The sequence below is a fragment of the Lytechinus pictus genome, chromosome 7, assembly GCF_037042905.1.
Source record: "Lytechinus pictus isolate F3 Inbred chromosome 7, Lp3.0, whole genome shotgun sequence".
Classification (NCBI taxonomy): domain Eukaryota; kingdom Metazoa; phylum Echinodermata; class Echinoidea; order Temnopleuroida; family Toxopneustidae; genus Lytechinus; species Lytechinus pictus.
In genome coordinates, this window is record NC_087251.1 from 46,491,066 (window position 1) to 46,506,578 (window position 15,513).

The following is a 15,513-nucleotide window of genomic DNA, read 5'->3' on the forward strand; positions in this document are numbered from 1 at the left end:
CTCAAGTGAGAAATCTTATTGGCCGGTCAACATCAGACAACATCGCACCGGCAGATAACCACGTGTGGATGCCTTTCCAAGCAACCTTGTTCTCCTATCCACCTGACCCGCCATCCCCACGTGATGAAAACCTGCTCCATTCCTCGTTCGTTATCCAGGCCTATTCCACACTCTGGTTCAACGATCCATGGGGCGGTAATCGATCGTATTCACGGGGGTAAAAATCTTGGTTGACACCGTGTTCGATCTTGTGCGCTGATGGAATAAAAACAGAAAAGAGAACAAGTAAAAATGATGATTCCTATAGAAGCACAGGGCTGAACTCATACATGTATCTTCATAACTTATTTCCATTTTATTAAAGAATACAAAACTATTGTTGGAGATTTTGAAATAATCAATATCTTATATCATGCGCGTATTCGGGAAGGGGGCTCGATCGGGTCCCGGGTACCCCGGGTAGGCGAAAGGGGGAGCCAAAAACAGGAAGGGGTGAAAAAGGGAGGAAAGAAAGAGAAAAGCAGACGGGAGGGGCGTCAGATTGATGTTCGACGTAGGGGCGCCGAATTGAAGGTCAACAATGGGGCGCCGATCGAATTGATCTTCAACCTAGGGGGAAAGCGCCGAATTGATGTTCGACGTACATGGGGGGAGCCTAATAATGTCCGACCCCGGTCCGACCTAGGGGGCGCCGAATTCATGTTCTACTTTAGAGCGCCGAGTTGATGTTCGACCTAGGGGAGAGGGTTGAATTATAATATTCGATCAAGGGGCGCCGAATTGAAGTTCAACATGGGGGCGCAATCAACCTGGGGGGGGGGGGGCGCCGAATTCATCTTCTACCTAGTGGCGCCGAATTGATGTTGGACATAGGGGGTGGGGCCGAAGTGATGTTCAACCGATGGGGTGGGGCGCCGGCCGAATTGATGTTCGACCTAGAGGCGCCGATCGACATAGCGTGAATCGCGAGCTCAAACTTTTGGACATTTCATGTATGAAGACATGAAAAGTAAGCATTATGAGCAGTGTTTGTTATTATGAAAAAGATGTGTGTACAATAGAATTGACGCGAGCGCGAAGCACGAGCTGAAATTTTTAATATACTGACCATAAAGGAACCTGATAAGGACAGCTTTTATAGTGACTGGTGAATAGTATACATATCTCACCAACTGAATAATGCGAGCGCGAAGCGCGAGCTGAAAATTTGTGATTCCAATCTGAAAACTAGACATTCTAAGCACTTTTTTGTAACCAAGGACAGAATGAGTACCTTACTAAACAAAAATTGATGAGAGCGCGAAGCGCAAGCCAAAAGTTATGATTTTCTTACTTAAAATGAATCATGTTTTACTTCAAAAAAGGTTTTTCATTTTGAAAAAGGGCACATTTCATTAAAAAAAAGGCCTTTTCCATTTTGAAAAAGGTGCATTTTTCCTACGGGGAATTTGGTGGGGCAAGTGTCCCCCCCCCCCCTGCCCCCCCCCCCCCCCGTTCCGCTCCCCTGGTCTGGTATAAATGTTTAAAGCCCCTTTGTTACCCAACTGATTGATGCACAGTGCTGGATACAACACATATGTATGTTGATATTCTTTATTATCTTCAATAGTATCGAAATGTGTTTCGTAGAATTTACATGAATTTACAAATTTACAATTTTTTAACATGCTATAAAACTATGTTTTGTAAAACAAGGCGAAAATCAAAAATGCCACGTACACCTTTCTTTTTTCTTTTTTTGCTTGTCAAATTTTTTCAGCACCCCCATAAAAAATCGTTCCCATGGCCCTGCTCTCTCTCTCTCTCTCTCTCTCTTTTATTTAAATCTTTTATCTTTATTTGGAGGCGAAGCTTAGCGATCGATTTGTAAAGTATTCTTTCAAAAATCTACGAAACGTATTTCGGTATTTAAATCCCCAAAAATCGAATAAAAAGAGCATAAAAAGGAGCGACCTGAGCTTTTTCAATAATACATTTTTAGTTGGCAAAAAAATTATGTGACTTTTGTGGTAAGTTGCCACCCCATCCCTCATCAAAATAGTCTAGCCCCGCCCCTGAAGTCACGTACGATCAGCGGTTGGTTCGGTGTAAAATGACAAGGGTTAAAGTTTCAAAGATCTTATATCCCCACGCAACGCCCCTGTATAATGGCTAATGTCATATAAAAGGGGGTACTAGTAAATAGTTCAAAGGAAGGTGTTATAATAACAGGCGCTAATCGGGGGCGGTTGAGGGACATTGCCCACCCCCGGAAAAAGATGAAAAGGGAGGAAGGGAAAGGTAAGGGGAAACAGGGGCGGCGGATCGTATTTTCGTTTTTTTTTTTGGGGGGGGGGAGCAAAACCAAAAAGTGCACTTAGGCCTTTATTATGTCAAACTGGGCATTTTGATGCAAACAGACATTTTCTCTATGAGATAATCCTCTGCGTGAAGTAGTTGTGTGTTTTGTAGATTAAGTTGAGCAAAGTTCTTTTGAAGTGATTTCTGATTTAGGCTTTATTTTTCGCGAGGGAGCATAGCGAGCGAGCTAACGGTTTGGAAAAAAAAATTGAAGTTGTAAGACTCGATTTTTTGTCATTTTATGGCGCTATTTACCATGTTTACAGTTAAAAGGGCTCAAACTTTTGAACATTTCATGTAAGACATGAAAATAAAACATTCCGAGGAGGTTTTGTAATAATGAAAAAGGTGTGTGTCTAACTAGAGCGTTAACGCCAGTTAATCGACTGTTTGAAGTGACTCAGGAGGGTGTGCAGCGCGAGCTGAAAATGAGTTATATTATTAAAGGACAAGTCCACCCCAACAAAAATTGATTTGAATAAAAATAGAAAATCCAATTAGCATAACACTGAAAATTTCATCAAAATCGGATGTAAAATAAGAAAGTTATGACATTTCAAAGTTTTGCTTATTTTCACAAAACAGTTATATGCTCATCCTGGTGGGTATGCAAATGAGGAGACTGATATCGTCATCCACTCACTATTTATTTTATATTTTATTATATGAAATAGGGAATATTCTATTTTTCTCCTCATTGTCAAGTGAAACAACGATCAATTCCTCCCTGAACATGTGGAATGAGCATTGTTTAATACTATATGATTCAGTCAAGTTGGTTGTTATTGTCAAATCTATAAAAAATGAAATATTGTATACTAGTAATTAAAACAATAAAAAACAAAAGAAATAGTGAGTGAGGAACATCATCGACTGTCTCATTTGAGTTGTGCATATCACTGTTTTATGAAAAATAAGCAAAACTTTGAAATGTCATAACTTTTTTATTTTACATCCGATTTCGATGAAATTTTCAGTATTTTGCTAGTTTGATTTTTCTCTTTTTATTTAAATCAACATTTTCTGGGGTGGACTTGACCTTTAATATCTGAAAACTTTTTTGTAACAAATTAGGTCTCAAAATAATTAATTAATAATCTATATGATTTTTTTTCGATTTAGAACTAAACTTGACATACTAAACACCTTTTTTAAATCATGAACAGGATGGGTATATAACTAAACAATAAAATGTGAATGAAAAGACAGTCCAAGGATTCTTTGTGTGAAAATTCATGAAGTATACCTATAATGAAGTGGGTGCCTATCTCGATGAAACAAAAAAAAAACTCGAATTGCGAGCAAAATAATTTATACAAATTGACTTAAGCAGATTATTATCTTACTCAAGGCAATGTGAGATCGAGCGAAATTTTTAGTTGTAAATAATGAAATGATTTTTTTTTACTTTCCAATTATGCCTCTTCCCTCGTTTTATTCACCTCTCCCCCTGGGGGTGGGGCTCTAGCAGCCCCCCTGTCTACACCAACGGGCAAAGATATTGTGAATTGTGTGAAATATGGAAAATAAATCAATATTTTTTAGGTAATCTTATATATGCACTATTTTATTTCTGCAAAAAGTATTTATCAGGCTTACAAGAAGTTCACATTTCAGAAGAAAAACATGAAAAATAATGATTACAAGTCATGTCCAACTTTAGATTTAATAGAGTGAGTTGGTTTCATTGATTTGATTAGTTTAATTAGAATTTAGAAGAAATTTTGATTTCTGGTTTATTTAATTTTTTCCGTTGCGTTTTTGATGAATCTAAAGATTTAAAACTGTAATATGTAGGCCTACACTACGACAAATATTTGTACAAGTTCATAGAAGTGATTAAGATCAGTATTTTTTGTATAAAATAATCATGGTGATCTGTTCCTTTTGATAAATGAATACACATTTCATTTACAAGAAAAAACACGATTTAACCGCCCAAAAAGTCTCATCTCTGTGATTTATTATATTCTTACAGTGGAAAGTATATATCTTGTGCGATTAAGTATGCATAATAACTAATACAATCATCATACACAAATACTTCCTTATGCGACCTAATGCTTTAAGTCACATTTTAAAACATTCCAAAAGGCATTTTCTGGGTTTTTCCGTTAATGGCCCCAAAGGCATTGATCATTACATTAATTGAACTTGAAGATTGCCTTGACCTTCTAGAGAGCTTTGCCGGGGACATTTGAACATTTAGATGACTATTTTACTTACCTGGTTATCACCAACCTGATGTTTGAAATCAATTCCGTGAAGTTTCCATCCTTTCCTCTTTTACGCAGTAATATCAGGAAAATCAAATCGACGTAGGCCTATCCTGTATATGTGTGCGTGATACGCTGTTTAAAATTCGTGGCGCCGTGGTCGTGACGCCATTTTTTACAGTATAGATTCGGTTCACTCTCGCCTGCTCCAGATCCATTCTAAAAATTTATCGCCTTTGTGCGGCTCGCTTTCTTCGCCCCATTGCACATGACCAGTATTCACATACGTCGTGTTGTTAATGAATTCATAGTGATTGTCTCCGTCAATGTCGGGTTGTTTTTTTTTTTTTTAATTCTATGCGCAGACTATGGAGGGAGAAGGGGGTATGAGGGGGGGGGGGCTTACAGGGATCCATGAGGGGCAAAGCCCCCTCTCCCACTGCAAAATAGAGCCTGAGGGTAATAAAAGAAGGGAAGAGCAAGGGAGAAAGAAGGAAAAGAAAGGAGAACGAGGGGAGAGAAAATTAAGGAAAATTACGAGAGGGGGCCGGATCGAGAGAGAGAGAGAGAGAGGGAGGGGGGGGGGGAAGAAGGGAAAAAGAGAGACAGCTAGAGAAGGAAAAGAAAGGAAACGGAGATAAAATGAAAGGGAAGAGTGAAAGAATGAAGGAAAAGGGAAAAGGGGGAGGGGAAAATAGAGAATAAGAGAAAGTGGAGAAAAGAAAGAGAAAGAGAAGGCCTGGGAGAAAAATGAAATTAAGGAAGAAACTGAAAGGAAAATATAAAGATAAAGGAAAGGAAAAGTAAAAGGAAAAGTAAAAGGAGAAAGATAGAGATGAAAGGGAGCGATGAAAGAAAGGGATAGAAAGGTAGAAGGAAAAGGAAATGGAATAGGGGAAAATGGCACATGGAGAGAGGAAGAAAGAGGCCGTGTCTAAACAGCCCTCCATGAAGTAAGGCCGGCCGGGGTTATTTTATTAAGCAATGATCCGGACCGAAACGACCTTGTTCTCATGCCGCATACATTTGAGACACAAAGCATAGAGGAAAGTGCAGTAAAACAGCCTAAAGGGAGAAGGAAAAAAAAAAGGCACAGAAATAAAGTGAAAAAATAATAATCATGATAGGGAAGAGGAAAGAAAACAAAGGAAAAACGAAATCGCATGTAACGTAGCCTCATTTTTTTTTAAAACAATTTGCAAAACTAGGAGCCTACAAGTTTGGCCTCCTCTTGTATTAAATTTAGAGATGAGAAAGGAAATATATGATAAGATATGGGCGGATCTAGTAGAGGCCGAAGCGGCCATGACACTTGTTGGTGACGCAAAAGCAGAAAAAAGGGAGAAAAGAGAAAAAGAAGGATAAAAGGAACGAAGAGATAAAGAAAATACGAGAAAGAAAAAAAAAACAGGCAGATGTCCTACAGGATGATGTGAATGCAGTAAAGGAATGGGCAAACTTGTGGCAACTGAAATTCAACGAGTCCAAGTGTAAAGTTATTCACTATGGTCGAAATAATCAAAGCTTCACGTACCATATGACAACTGAAGACGGTCATCAAGAAGTAAGGTCTGATGAAAAAGAAAAAGACCTAGGAGTCCTTTTTGAGAAGTCTCTATCCTTCAGCACCCATGCTGCTGATGTTGCAAGAAGGGCTAATGCAAAACTTGGAATGATTAAGAGGTCTTTCACAGCATTAAATGAGAAAGGATGGCTCAAGCTTTATAAAGCCATAAGGCCTTCTCTGGAATATTGCAACTCTGCATGAGCTCCTGTATATAAACGAGATGAAGATCTACTTGAAAAGGAACAGCAGAGAGCAACCAGACTTTACCTCATCTCCGGCCGTCATCTAGACTATCCTGAAATGCTGAAGGCTTTAAAACTACCTACTCATATAGAAGACAAAGAGCTGAACTGATCCAAATATACAAAATTTCAAAAGGTCTTGATCAAATTGACCTAAACAACCTCTTTGAGATTGATGTTCACGGTAGAACCAGAGGTCACAGCATGAAATTAAGAAAAAACAGATGCAAATTGGAAATAAAGCAAAATGCATTTTCAATTAGGAGTAGGACCTATAAATAAATATGCTTTACCCGAGGAAGCAGTTTCTGCATCTAGTGTCAATATGTTCAAGTCAGCTATTGAGAGGCACTGGAAAACCATCCACTAAAGTTTCTACCAGAGACTATCCAACGTGACGAGGGGCAAATAAGCTACAAGCTTTACGTCTCTACATCCAAGTAAATCCAAGTCCCGGATCCAAGTAAGTAAATTAAATGAAAAGAGGGAGGATGGCCTGTACAATCAACCCACACTTTTTTTTTAGACAGAAACAAAATGTTTAAATCAATGGGAAATGCTACAGCTAATGCGTAGATTCATCTTTAATTGCTGTTAAATGCCTGAATTGACCTAACTTTGGCATTCTAACATTGTCTAATGAAAACGCAAATCTTCTCGCTCTTTTTTCATTTTTGATTTGTCCTCTTGAGTTACGGTAGAATTCAATTGCCGTGGCTGGTTTGTTTCAACGACAGAATAGGTTCTATTCTACACAAAAAAAAATCGGAAAATGGTAAGCAAAGATACGAATAAGTCTTGTATTTTCGTTAAAGTTGTATTCTAAATTTGATTTTCATGTTGCTGTGCCCTGTATATGTTGATTAACACTTAATGAATCATTTGTCGTTTAATTCAAGCATGCACTAATTTTTTTGTTAGCTGGTAGTTTTAGCTTTCGCAGCCGACCCGAAGGCAGCCGCGCGGGCGTGTGGATAGTGGAACTTGTGCTTATTTCGTTAGGGGTTGCTAAAGCGCAGTTGCGCCCCGTACCGCAGACAGTCCTCACTCAGCTAATTACCGGTACCTCAACTTCTCAAGATGGTTCGTGCATGCTCCACTCCACTTCACTACCAACTACCGCTACAGCCTAGTCTTGAGGACGCAATGATGATGATTTTTAAAATAATGAAATATACTTCTTCATCATTGACGTCTTGACACTCTTCCCCCTGTCGCATAAGAGAAGAACCATAATAAAGATGGATTTCCCTCGGAAATCCATCTTTAGAAACAAAAATCACTTTAATTGTATTGATTTCATTAATTTTCACACCTTCCTACGCCTAATGCGTAGGAAGGTTTTAAAAATTATAACATGAAAATGTGAAAAATTTAAGGTTTCTTACCTAACTGATGCCGGATAAACACCTCGATCCACATGTAAACAACGTAAGTACAATAGCGTCGACCCTTGAACCGCTTATGTATGACGTACTTCCGGCTAGCGATGCCGTTCTGATGAATAATTTATAGAAAAAAAATATTATTTCGCAAATGTTAAAATGTATCACGTAAATTAAAAATAATTGTCAGTTTCATACCAATTATTTTTAATTACGTGATAAATTTTAACATTTGCGAAATAATTTTTTTTTCTATAAATTATTCATCAGAACGGCATCGCTAGCCAGAAGTACGTCATACATAAGCGGTTCAAGGGTCGACGCTATTGTACTTACGTTGTTTACATGTGGATCGAGGTGTTTACTCAGCATCAGTTAGGTAAGAAACCTTAAATTTTTCACATTTTCATGTTATAATTTTTAAAACCTTCCTACGCATTAGGCGTAGGAAGGTGTGAAAATTAATGAAATCAATACAATTAAAGTGATTTTTGTTTCTAAAGATGGATTTCCGAGGGAAATCCATCTTTATTATGGTTCTTCTCTTATGCGACAGGGGGAAGAGTGTCAAGATGTCAATGATGAAGAAGTATATTTCATTATTTTAAAAATCATCATCATTGCGTCCTCAAGACTAGCTACAGCCTACACTACGCTCCACCTACCCGAAAGTCAAGGCCAGGTCAAAAACTCGCTCTGGCCAAAGGTGGGAAAAGAATAGACAGCTGGCAGCCGTCTGTTTCGAGGAGTTTTTTAACATTTTTTTTTTTTTTAATTTCTCCTCGTACACAGACGGCTCGCTAGCGTGCAGCCACCATTAGGGGACTTGCAATGCAAAATCCCCCCGTCGGGGCTCTTCAATTTTTGTCTTTAATGAATAAAAATTTTGAAAATTAACGCGACCAAAATGCAAATTAATATTCCCTCTTGGCATTAATTGCCAAAAAACGGAGAAAAATCAAGGTAAAAGGAACAAAAACAGTGACTTACCTCGGCTGTCGCGCAAATTCACTTCCCCGTTTTATCCGATCTTAAGTACATAAACATATGGCCATTGAGTCCCCTGTACAGATCGCGCTAGAACTTCGGTCTCTGTATTTGGTGAGTGAAGCCAACGGAGTTCAGCTGAACAACCAACATAACACAGAGACCGAAGCTTTTGGTCTAGGAAAAGAATGCATATTTATTGTAAAAATCCTAATTCCTACACCGAAAGGCGAAACTAGCTTAAAAAGAATAAGGGCACCACAATGAGAAATCTAATTTCTTACTTTTCATCCTAATTCACTCCATATCCATCCTCCGGTTAGCCTCAAAATTGGTGATTTAGAGACAACATCGAGTTCCTCACACGTAATAATAATGATATAGCCATAGGTACGTATATTTACCCAGGGATTAGGGAAGCCACTTCACTTCAGTTCTGAAAACTGTTCTCCCAGCGGGCCCTGCTATTATTATAAATAATTCACTGCCGATTTCAAACATCGTATGTGCGAGGGTCCGAGCTCAGACCCTCGCTTACTAACTTACTATCGGATACAGCTCGCTCCTTGCCCTTTGTTGTAAACATCTCAAAATCTGTGATTTGAAGCTGGTTCCCAGTTTCCCACACGTATTAATCTAGTGCCAAATCCAAAATGGCGACGCGAATTGTGCATGACCCGTGCGCAATTCACGCTCTGGAACTGCGATGTCTCGTAATATGGGTCTTGCGAGCAGGGCTGGGTGGCTTCTGAACCGAACTTTTGTCATTCGGAGTAACTAGAGAACTGAAAATTAGGTCTGAAAAAGGGGGTCATCAAAGCGGCACATCCCCGTACCACCAATATATGTGAGTGCTCCCCCCCCCCCCGGCCCGATAATGAATCGAGCAAGACCCGTGCGTGTTTTTTACATAGCCGGTACCGATTACGCCTAGATCAACTGATTTCCGGAGACCCGTTTTTGATGTGGTCCGTTCCAGAGCATTGCATTTTTGGCAATCGTTGATCCAAGAGCCGCTCCGGAGACCCTCATTTTAAGACCAAGATTTAGTTCCAGAGCCCCCTATTTTCGAGTTGGCGCGACACATAGGTATCATATTATAATTTGAGTACCCCCCCCCCCCTCCGGTACTCTACACCTACCTGAACATCAAGGTACAAAACTCGCTTCGCTAGTCTGAGTGACAAATGTGTCACTTTATGGGGAGAAAATATAAAACCCCTGCAACAAAATGACCTTACAATTCATTTATAACAACTCGTCTTACATTTCACAAAGTTTCACATTTTTTTCCACGTTTCTATCAGTCTCAAAATTGGTGATTTAGAGGCAGTATCAGTTTCCTCACACATATTAATTCACTGCTGATTCCAAAACATCGCAAACACAAATTGCGCATGCGCGGAAATCGCAGCTCAAGACAATTCATGAATATTCATGAGTAGGACTATAGATCGAGATCTGATGCAAATGCGAAACGATCCCGTTTAATTTCATTCATTTTGCCCAAATAACACTTGGTCTAATTAGACCAAATGGTTATTGGACCAAATGGCTATTGAACCAACTGGCTATTAGACAAAATGGTGAGTGGACAAAAAGGCAATTAGACCATGTGGATATTCGACGAACTGATGTAGACCAATGGTAGACCATTTGTACTTTCCTCTTTGTTTTTCAATTTTTTATGTCGCATGCCTGTGAGGGCGAAGTCGCCCATAGTCATATAGACCTTACAATGTATGTATTTCCTATGCTGATTTGAATTTTGTTCTGTTGTCATACAATAGCCTTGTTTAATATGATTAAAATGCATGTTTTTATCAAGTTGGCATGCCTATGTTAGAAAAGCACTCAATCTTCAATATGGTTTCCAGTGTGATTTTTAAGTCTGCTTTCCTATGCTTTTCATTGACAACACTTTCATCTCTTTTTGTTGTTGTTCTAGGCTCACACAATTTTGCTCATTCAGCCCGATGCCCCCATGTCCAAAACGTATGCAGACTATAGCAGTATCAAAGAGTGCATGGAAGGTAAGTACAGAATGTATTTATTTTCATCCATTTCTATGGCTCATTGCCCCCCCCCCCTCCTTTTGAATCTTGAACTTATGCATATTCGATTGCTGTACGTGTGTGAGAAACTGATTCAAACTCAGGTTTAAAGTTGTGGTTTAAGTATGGATAGCCAATTGTTACATAAATCACTAACAGTAGAGATATCATACTTCAGCTTATTTGGCTCTCAAATCATTCATAATTGTCAAGGAAGTATATATAGATGATTGTCTTCACCATTGATGGATCAGGAAAGAGCACAGTAAACATAAGAAACATACAACTTAATAAAAATTTTGATACTTTTGGCTTCCCATACTTAAACCACAACTTTAAACCTGTTATCAGAATACGGGCCATTGAGTTTGAACTAGCACGTCCGAAGCTTTTATATGATATACAATTTGTCTAAGTTGATCAACAATAACCCTCACAAATGTAGACGCAATGGGAAGCTGATGACCCCTTACATATTGCTGGTCTTGAGAACAAGATTAATATGTTTGGCCTTCTGTTGGCGACACTTGGGACTTACTATATTATGGTAGCTACCGTATTGATAGAGCTAGCCAATGCGTTTATGGTTACCATAATTGTAAGTCTGCAAGGAATATGGCACCTGGGCCCGTTGCATAAAAGTTACTATTATGGTGTAACTTTGCCATCTAATGGTAACTAGTATGGTAATGATGATCAACAGCCAATCAGAATCAAGGATTCCATGCAAGTTACCATTGGATGGCAAAGTTACCATAATGGTAACTTTTATGCAACAGGGCTCAAATACGCCCTTGCATTCTCCAGTACTTTAAGCATAAATAACTATGGTAATATTTTCTTACTTCGGCTGCAGGCAATGGCATGTGGCCAATCAAGGGCCAGTCAGATGATACGTAGATCTAAGGGGGCCTTCTCTACCACAGAAGTCCGGGGTCTGATTCCCAGCATGGCCCATGAGCAAGGAAGTTTATCTACATTGCTCTTTTATCTTGCATCAAGTAAATGCAAAATGCTATGTGCAGTATTGATACCAATCTGTGCACATTTTAATAAAAAAAAATGAATTGATAAAATGAATGATTCATAATTACCACCGAGTCAGATGACATAATACTTCAGCAGTAATAAATGTCAATGTGGTTTGCTCTGCTCCTTAGGTATTTGCCGGATCTTCGAAGAGCATCTTAAAACGTGTCATCCGAGTAGTCCATCAATCACATATGATATCAGCGAGCTGTTTGAATTCATCGATAACATGACAGATATTTCATGCCTGGTGTAAGTAGACTGATATTGATGTACGTCTGGAAATTTTTTTTTTTGTGAATGCTGCAGCTGTTGCTTTTCAGAAATTTTAGCTAGAAAAAAATTTATCATTTCGGCTTAAAATAATTTAATTTGTGTTAACTTGTCCAAAGGACCTATTTAATCCAAAATAGTCCCTGGGATGGTGACCAAAATTTACATGATTGTAGAAAATTATGTAATCTACAGGAAATGCGTGAAATTTAAATTTGGCTGTAAATCTGTTCTAATTTATGAACTGCTCATTTTAGATTGAAAATAAAAGATTGGTTGTTTTCTTATAATATTGTTGGGCTATGACTAGGTCATATTTATACAAAATCAAGTCTTCATATCTCATTTGAAGCAGAATGTTTTTCTGATCAATATAAGACAAGTTTGAAGAAAATCGGTTGAAAAAATTGGTCTGTTTTGGCAAAAAAAAATTAGGGGGCGTGGCCTAAAAATGTTGACTTGTTGTGTGTGGAGAACGGAAGAAGTCCTTTAGAGCTGATATTTCAAAAACCAAGTTTATATATTTCATTTGAAGCAGGTTATTTTTCTAATCACCGTTTGCCCCCAAAACGCTGAATTATCTTCTGTTGATGGTAAAAGTCCTTTTATTGAGCTGATTCGGTGTCTATTTCTTTGCTAACTATCCTGATTGGCATTATCAAAAAATGATTAAAATATTTATCCCCCACTTCATTAAATTTCGTACTTGAATTGAAACCACTGCGTTTTATACCAGGTCACTTCCTGACTTGTTTATCTTTACTTGCACATCTTTTGACACCAAACATACATGGACACCAGATTTAGTTCAACAGATGAGGACACCGCATTTTTAGACCACAACCCCTCAAAAGTCATTTTTTGCTCGTGCTGTCCCATTTTTTTACCTAATTTTTTTTTCAATATGTCGTATTGATCAGGACAAATAACACTTCATTTGTACTCCTCTATATACATGTAGCCCATCTCTACTGCTCCCCCTTTTTTCTGTATAAATTGTTGGCAATACATCTCTTTTAGCAATATTTTGCAAAAGCCCTGTGTAAATCATGTAAGCACCAATAGAATTCCCTTGGAAATCAACAATAGTGTTTGTGTTTTTCCAGCTTAGACATTAAGTGGTTATTTTTTCATAAATTTAGGATCTCTTAATAGGAGTATAAAGGCGAGCAATTTTGCTCATTACTTCTTAAATATGACGTGGTGAATTAATTATTCCCTTTTTTTTGTTCTAAATCATCAGTCTGGACACAGAGACGAAATGCAACTACGTACCAAAGAACAAATTATGGATCAAGGAGAAGATATATGTAACGCTAAGCAAAGAAGCAGCCAAGTAGCATAGCTAAAAACATCTTCATCATGCTGCCTTTCTTCATGTTTGTAAATATCTGTATATATGTACAGGTTTGTAGAAGCAAAACAGAGCATGTTAGCGTAAAGGTCACCGCACAACTTACGGTCCGCAACCCGATTTTGGAATAAGACGTAAAATTTGATGCGACTATTGAGACATCTTACTGCGTGAAATTCTAAATCATTGTACGAATACATGTTCAAATCTGTGAATTGAATATCTCCTTGTATTCATGTCATGGCATCAATTTATCTTTTACTCCAAAATAATGGCTTTGAACCTCAAACAAAAAGATATATTTTATTCAAATTTTCAAGAAGCAATTTGTTCCAAAAATCGGATCGTTGAACCAGTTGTAAAGTGTGTGAAAGCCTTTAGTGAACTGAGATGTATTCTTCATGAAAAGATGTTACACAGTCTGAAAATAGATGTAAAATAGTGTTAAACTCGCAGCCCAAATTATTAGGCCTATTATTACATGATTTTAATATGGTTTTCTTTAGATGAATAATGACAAGTTTCTTAAGTACATGTCGAATAGCTTATTCAACTAAGGAGCAAATGTGATAAATTGTAACATTCCCTTGAGTTTTCTGGATCAGATGTTAATTCTATTTTTAACATGAACATCATACCCCATAAGTCTTTACCAAGATTAAATAATCGTTAGAGATGATTTGTTCACCCTACAATTTAATAATAAGATTAGATGACATATGTACAAGTAGGTAAGTAGGACATCAAATTTTAATGAGGATAAAATAATAAATATATATATAAATTTTAGAGCAAATTGTACAATTTTGCAAAACATAATGGGTAGGAGGCACAAAAATGAGTTTTTCCTGGAATTCCTTGTTCTCAATCATAGAATGGGCTGAAAACAGGGTTGGAAATCATTCTTTTTCCCCCTCTACATTTGGGGCATTTCTTTAATTTTAAGGGTGACTTTTTAATGGTAACAAGCAATCATGCAGTAAAAGCAAATATCATTATTTTGCCATAAGTTAGAATATTGATTTTCTGAATATTGTTTACGACAGATCTTGAGGCGACCCGAGAAGGAAAGGTCACCCCACATGCTTTTGTGGGGCAAAATCACTGTCGCCCTCGTGTGTCTCCTACGCTGGCTTTAAATTTCCTTTAGTGTGTTTCTATTTTTTGTAGGAATTTAAGAATGTTCCCATTTCTTTGTTGTTGGGGTTGAGGAAAACAAGTGTAGTGACAGTGTGCTTCTACCTGGGTATTGATAAAGCTGTGAAGAAGTGGTAATGGAAAATTACTACTATGCTTTTCACACTTCACTTTTTTTCCCTTAACCCCGGGAAATTGGTGGGGCTAAGGGGGGGTCTTAGCCCCACCAATTTCCTGGGGTTAAGCTTAGCCCACTTCGTTTTTACACTACATTTTAGCAAAGTGGGCTAGCACGGTAAATAGTACGGTACTATCTGGCCCTGCAAAAAAGCAGGGTTAGCCAGCTTATTGTGGTGCTAGCACCACAATTGCGGTGCTAAGAGATGCAGTGTGAAAACGAAATATGTGTATCATTATTTCCACAGTGGGCCCTGTATTCAGTAAGAGAAGCAAAAGATTATTGTGACATCACTAAAATAAAGCCTTGTTTGTGGTAGCATGCTAGTCAATTATTTTGGTTTAATTAGAATTGAATACTGGACCCAGGTGCTGTATTAGTTCTCTGCACATTAAGAACATGGTTTGTTAGTCGATTATGAGAGTTGTGAAAGTATGGTGATCATCAAAGAATAAGGATGAATTGTTTGTAATTGTTAGATTTTCTTAACTTTTATCATGGGAAAATCATAATATATATGTTTAAGTCAGGAAGTACATGTAGTCTACACAAAAAGGAATTTCGAAGTTTATTTTCAAACTTCCTCCTCTCTTTTTTGTAAGGTAGTTGTTAAGAATGGTTTTGAAATTGAGATTAAGTTCCATTGTACCTCTGATTTTGATAATTAAATGCTCATGTAAAGCAATAGACATTGACTTGTATTATTTCATGGATGAACTTCAAAGCGAAATGAAATCCCTTAATCTCATGC

The 15,513-nt window shown here is 37.8% G+C and overlaps 1 protein-coding gene across 1 annotated transcript; it reads left to right on the forward strand.

Moving 5' to 3' along the window:
* Nucleotides 1-7,035: 7,035 nt before the first annotated feature.
* LOC129264317 (enhancer of rudimentary homolog) lies at nucleotides 7,036-15,447 on the forward strand. The gene is made up of 4 exons (XM_054902175.2): nucleotides 7,036-7,140; nucleotides 10,686-10,770; nucleotides 11,952-12,072; nucleotides 13,337-15,447. The coding sequence occupies exons 1-4, from the start codon at nucleotides 7,138-7,140 to the stop codon at nucleotides 13,431-13,433; spliced, it is 306 nt and encodes a 101-aa protein (XP_054758150.1). The 5' UTR covers nucleotides 7,036-7,137; the 3' UTR covers nucleotides 13,434-15,447.
* Nucleotides 15,448-15,513: the final 66 nt, after the last annotated feature.

Excerpts from the sequence above, each read along its gene's own strand:
- LOC129264317 (XM_054902175.2), top strand. Across the intron at positions 10,771-11,951 it reads TATCAAAGAGTGCATGGAAG|GTATTTGCCGGATCTTCGAA; the intron begins GTAAGTACAGAA and ends TCTGCTCCTTAG. Across the intron at positions 12,073-13,336 it reads ACAGATATTTCATGCCTGGT|TCTGGACACAGAGACGAAAT; the intron begins GTAAGTAGACTG and ends CTAAATCATCAG.